General features: G+C 41.4%; 1 protein-coding gene across 1 annotated transcript; it reads left to right on the plus strand.

Moving 5' to 3' along the window:
* Positions 1 to 1344: 1344 nt before the first annotated feature.
* Positions 1345 to 5125, plus strand: LOC132654870 (zinc finger and SCAN domain containing protein 4C-like). Its single transcript, XM_060386145.1, is given in 3 exon segments — positions 1345 to 1740; positions 3927 to 4080; positions 4140 to 5125. Coding segments are annotated over 3 exon segments (1536 nt in total).
* The last annotated feature ends 306 nt before the right edge of the window (positions 5126 to 5431 follow it).

The following is a 5431-nucleotide window of genomic DNA, read 5'->3' on the forward strand; positions in this document are numbered from 1 at the left end:
AATAAGTGACCACCACACATTCATATACCTGAACCAACAGAGAGATACAGTGACATCTCTATGGATCCTGGACACTAGATCAGGAGCCATGTCTGACCTATCCTACGTGTCCAAACAGGTGCCTTTAGGACTTAGCTCTGAAGGTAACAGACCAAGAGAATTTCTAATATGATTCCTTCTGGGATGGTTTGTCAGGCACCTCTCAGGCATTAGGCAGCTATTGGTCACAGGGAGCCCTGGAGTGCTAGAATGTCTCAGGACATCCACCCTTTAGAGTACACTGACCATTGAACTCTTCACTACTCCAAAGAACTCTGAGATCCCCTTAGGGTCTGAAGGTCTGCTCTCTGGGATCTTAGTGAAACCTCCATAAATGCTGTAGGGAATTAACCAGAAAAGGCTGATCAGAGATGGGTTCAAGCCAATAGAAAGTCTTTATTAGCCAATCTGGGAATACATTGGGTATTTAGGATCCCAGTGTAGCATTGAACCTTTTTATATGTGAGATTTTTAAGCACAGATACCTTGTTTTGGGTCGACCTGTGTCAGCTAACAAGAACAGTTAGCCAGGAACAAAATTAAAGAAACCATAAGTCAAGATTATATTTAGAGATTTTCCCTTACTTAGGACTTTGGGTTAGGCCTTTGTTTCTGGTTAGAAAGGGAATACTGTCTACAACTTGAGTTTTATATCATACAGATAATTGTGCTAAAGTCATGGGGCCTGCAAAGTCAGGGGCCCACTACATTGGGGGTTGCTTTGGACAACCATCCTGATCAAGGTTTGACATTTTAAACTCTGTAGGTGACTCAAGGCTAGGAATGATATATGTGTGTTTATGGATATATCTTTGCTGATGCCTGAATTTAATGTTGCTGGACATTCCCTTTTTCCTAAGGAAGTATTATCCTGTGTCACTTTAAAATGCAGGAAAAGGGTGAAACATAAAATTTGAGAATCAGCAACAATAACTTCATTTTTTTTAAAAGAGGGTGGGGGGACAGCCCTGAGCTGCTGCCTAACTTGCTATGTTCTTATGGTAGACCTTCCCACCTTTAACAGAGGATTTTTCTCCCTATTAACTAAAGTATTGTTACACTTTACATCTTCTCTTTGCTCTGTTCTTGGGAAGCACTTTTGTAACACAAGTATGAATTATTTACTGTCAGGCAACCATGAAACTATCTGTGACAGAACTCTTAGTAGAGTTTTTATTTTATTATGTGTCTCTTCTCTTTTTAATTTACAGCTTTTGAGAATCACCAACCATTGAAACGAATCCTAAACTCAGAAGGCAAATACTAAACTGCCATCACAACTTCTTTCTGAGGATCCTCACGAGAATGGCTTCACAGCTTAGAGAAATCTTTCAGCCCAACTCCCCACCAAATGACCTTGAAATAGGCAATCTAGAGTTTATTCCCACCCTTGGTTCTGCTGTGCAGTCTGGGGAAGACACCTATAACTCCCCAGTTTCTCAGCTCAATATTCCTCCAAATGACAATGGCTCCTGGGCAAAGCAGGAGCTCCAAAGCCTATGGGAGATGTTTACCTCATGGTTGCAGCCAGAAAAGCAGAGCAAGGAGCAGATGATTTCTCAGCTGGTCTTGGAGCAGTTTTTCAAAATTGGCCACTACAAGGACAAGGTTGCCTTGAAAGAAAAGTGGGAATCAAGTGGCAGAAACATGGAAAGATTCATGGAAGGTCTAACTGATGACTGCTTGGTGGCTCCTGTCATGGTAAGTAGCTGGGGTGAGAGATGGCTGAGTTGGGACAAAAGACAATCACTTGGATTTGGGGAAAAGTAGAAAGCCCATCAATTGTTTGAACATATCTAATTTTCCTTTATTTCCATGATGGCACAGAGACTGGGAATTTGACATTTGAGCATGACTTTAAGTGTTCAGAGGCGATGAGTTAGGCCTGAGACATGGCTCTCTCAGGGGGGTCCTTGAATTGCAATAATAAAGACAGAGTTACAGCCTCAGCATACACTTAAAAATATGGCTCATGACATATCCTGTGATCCCAGGACCAGAGAGGGAGAATCTGGGGATCAAAGTGGCTATATGACTCTCCAAAGTAGCTTCTCTATGACAGGAAGATATCCTGTCTAGAACACTAAGGTGGCACAAAGATGGACTTTGGTTCCTGATGTGGAAATGTGCCTCTCACATGCATATGTAACACCACTGAGACACCTATAAAAAATGCCTTGATGAACACCTGTGCTTAAGTAGCAAATTTTCAAATCTGGAGAGACTTAATATAGATGTAATTACATTGTATCTTCTTTTAATGTCTCTATTTGCATAATTTTCAGTCATTGACAGAAATGGTCAAAGTGGTAAAATTTTTCAAACAACCCATACACAATTCCAGAAGTCATTGTATAAATTACTTATTAGTACTTTAGATATTAATTTAGATTTGGTTAGTTTGGTTGGTTGTTCGGTTAGTTGGGGTTTTGGTTTGTTGGTTTGTCCTTTGAGACATGGTTTCTTTGTGTTGGTCTGGCTAACCAAGAACTCAGAGAAATTACACTCCCTCTGCTGTCCAGGTGCTTAAATTAAGGTATGGACCACAACAACCTGATGTTTATTTAATTTTGTAGTCTATAAACTATAAAAGTTGTCATTTTACAATTTGTTTTATTCCACATTTTCACTCCTTTGATCTTTAAGTTGATAATTTTATGATTGAAACTGAATCCTAAGGAAATTGTTGCCATATGTTCAGGCATGTTCCTAAGGGGAGAGGCAAGAGCTGTCTTGTGGAGACAAATGTACCTGTTGAGCATGGTTCAGTAAGGTGTGAGTTCTGTTAATCACTCAAAAGTAAATGCCCACCCAATAATTAAAAATATGATAAAGTTACCTTTGTTCAAGAGTGGTTATCTAAGCTGGTATTCAGTGACATAGACAAAGAATTATAGGTGTTAGTAATGAAGCTTATTCACAGCAAAGTGAAGAGCCAGGTAAATAGGGGCCGCTGATAACTAATGGCTGAGGGTGAGAAATGGAAAGCCTCAGCTTCCTGAGGGCGAAAATAGTAGCCATCATGGGGTTCCAAGACAGAAAGTAGCAATTGCCAATCTAAAGGCAAGGAACCATGAATTGCAGCTACTAGCGATTTTAAGTAGAGATCTTGAGGATCACAGACAGAAAATAACAGTTACAGATCAGAAGCTGGATGCTAAAAAGTAGGACCTTCCTCTAGAGTAGCAGCCTCCACAGAGAAACAATACAGAGAGGTCAAGAGTTCTGGGCACAAAATAACATCGATAAATTCTGGGGGGCAGCTGGGGGAGTGAACATAAGAAGTTACAAACTGATGAAAACTGAGAAATAACAGCCATAGAGACATTTTTGTTGTCGTTGAAAAGATAAACTTTATTAGAACAGACAGACAGCTCCCTTCAGTGGATAAGAGAGGCTCCTCCAGAGATGGGAGACCTCAAGGAATATCTGTATCAGATATTATTTTATGGGCTCTTTTGGGCCCTCCTGCTCTGGTGATTTTATATCTTTTTGCTTTGTCCTGCCCAGCATTGGTCTCTTTTCCCTAAGACAGCCATTTTGTAATGTTGGCAATATCTTGGGTAGGATGGGAGGCAAGGCCCAGAACAATGATCAGCCTTTCATAAAGGGGAATGTCCCTATTGACCAACTGAAGAAAATAGTGTGACCAAAGCACCATAGGAACTTAACATTGTGTTTCACTCTGGAGAGTAACTTAAAACACTTGCAAACACTATGAATAGGGTCTTTAGAAAACAAAACTTGTGAATGTCATAACTTTATTAGAGAAAAGCTATAGACAGATGAGCTAATCTATAGCCCAGTGATCTTGTGCAAGCAGGTTCAGGGCAGGTTTTGTGTCACCCACTGATTCATTAACAATGGTTACTTGGCTTGGTTTACAGGTCCATGTCTCCATGCAGGGGCAGGAAGCCCTCTTTTCTGAGAACATGCCCTTAAAAGAAGTCATCAAGTATTTGAAACAACAGCAGTCAGCAACAATTCCAACACAAGAGAATGCAAGGACATCTTTGCAGATGCCCCAACACATGTTAACAGGTAAGACTGGAAACTGGACAGATTATGGATGTTGCGTGGGGATCCCTTCTGTGGCACAGTTTCATAGACTCTTATTTCCACAGGATATGAAGACAGTGAAAAAGGCTGCAACAATTTCTGGAATGCAAGTGAAATAAACAGTGGTATGAATAGTGCAGAACAGGAGAAAGAGCTCCTTATTATCCAAGCAGAACAAAACCCTGAGCATGAAGACGGAGGTTCTTTTTATGAAATTCCTCAGGGTGTCAGAAGAGCAAATGAAGACACCTCCAGCAACGAGGTAGCGTTCATGAGGGCACATTCTTCTGAAGAGGTCCCTATGGATGTACAATCAGGATTTTTCTCCAGGTCAGAAGAGACTGAAGACAAAGAAGATGGGCACAACATATTCTGGAATGCTAGTGACCTAACTCCTGGTGTTAGCAGTCTTGAAAATGAGAACTCTCCTCTCATTATCCCAATAGAGGAGTGTCTTGAGCCTGAAGAGGAAGGTGTTTCTAATGGAATCCAGGACAATGCTATAAGAGCAACTCAAGGCACCGCTAGGTCTCTAGAAGAGTCACCCAGGGCATTTTCTGAAGATGTCCCAGTGAAGACACCAGGGCTCTCCAGGCCAGACCTGGCTCCTTCTGAATCTGTCACTGTTTCCCAAAATCATGAAGCAAACTCTGTCTGTGAAGGTCAGCAGGAGACACTCCACCAAGACTTCAAAACACACAAATGTGATGAATGTCCCAAAACCTACAAATATGCCTCTAGTCTTTCAGCTCACCAGAGAAAACACAGGAAGGGGAGGGAATTTTTCTGTCCCACGTGTCATAAAGGCTTTTATAACCGCTCAGACCTGCGAGTTCATCAGGTCATCCATAATGGAAAGAAGCCTTTTACATGCAACACGTGCAAAAGATCCTTCAGCCACAAGACCAACCTGAAGGCTCACGAGAGGATTCACACAGGGGAGAAGCCCTACACCTGCTCTTCGTGTGACTGTAGCTTCCGCCAGTCATCCACATTCCACCGCCACATGAGGAATTTCCACAAATAGTACTGAACTGCGTGCTTTCCTCCCCAGAGGAAAGCTTCAGCTTCAGTGTTTCATCTGGACATGAAGAAACTACACCTTCTAGAAAGTGAAGATGGAAGACAAAAGTTCTGAATTATCCCTTCTACCCATTGTCCTGCTGTACCTCCATGTGAGGGTAAAGAGGAGTCATCTGTTAGCTTAATCTGACAAATGCCTAAAAGTAGCTTAATAGTTCTAATAAACTATTAGAACTGTAATATGGAATGCCACTTTTGTATATTTTGTGGTGTGTGTGTGTGTGTGTGAGTATTTACCTGTTTTTGTCTT

This window comes from Meriones unguiculatus, chromosome 6 (genome assembly GCF_030254825.1).
Source record: "Meriones unguiculatus strain TT.TT164.6M chromosome 6, Bangor_MerUng_6.1, whole genome shotgun sequence".
NCBI lineage: Eukaryota > Metazoa > Chordata > Mammalia > Rodentia > Muridae > Meriones > Meriones unguiculatus.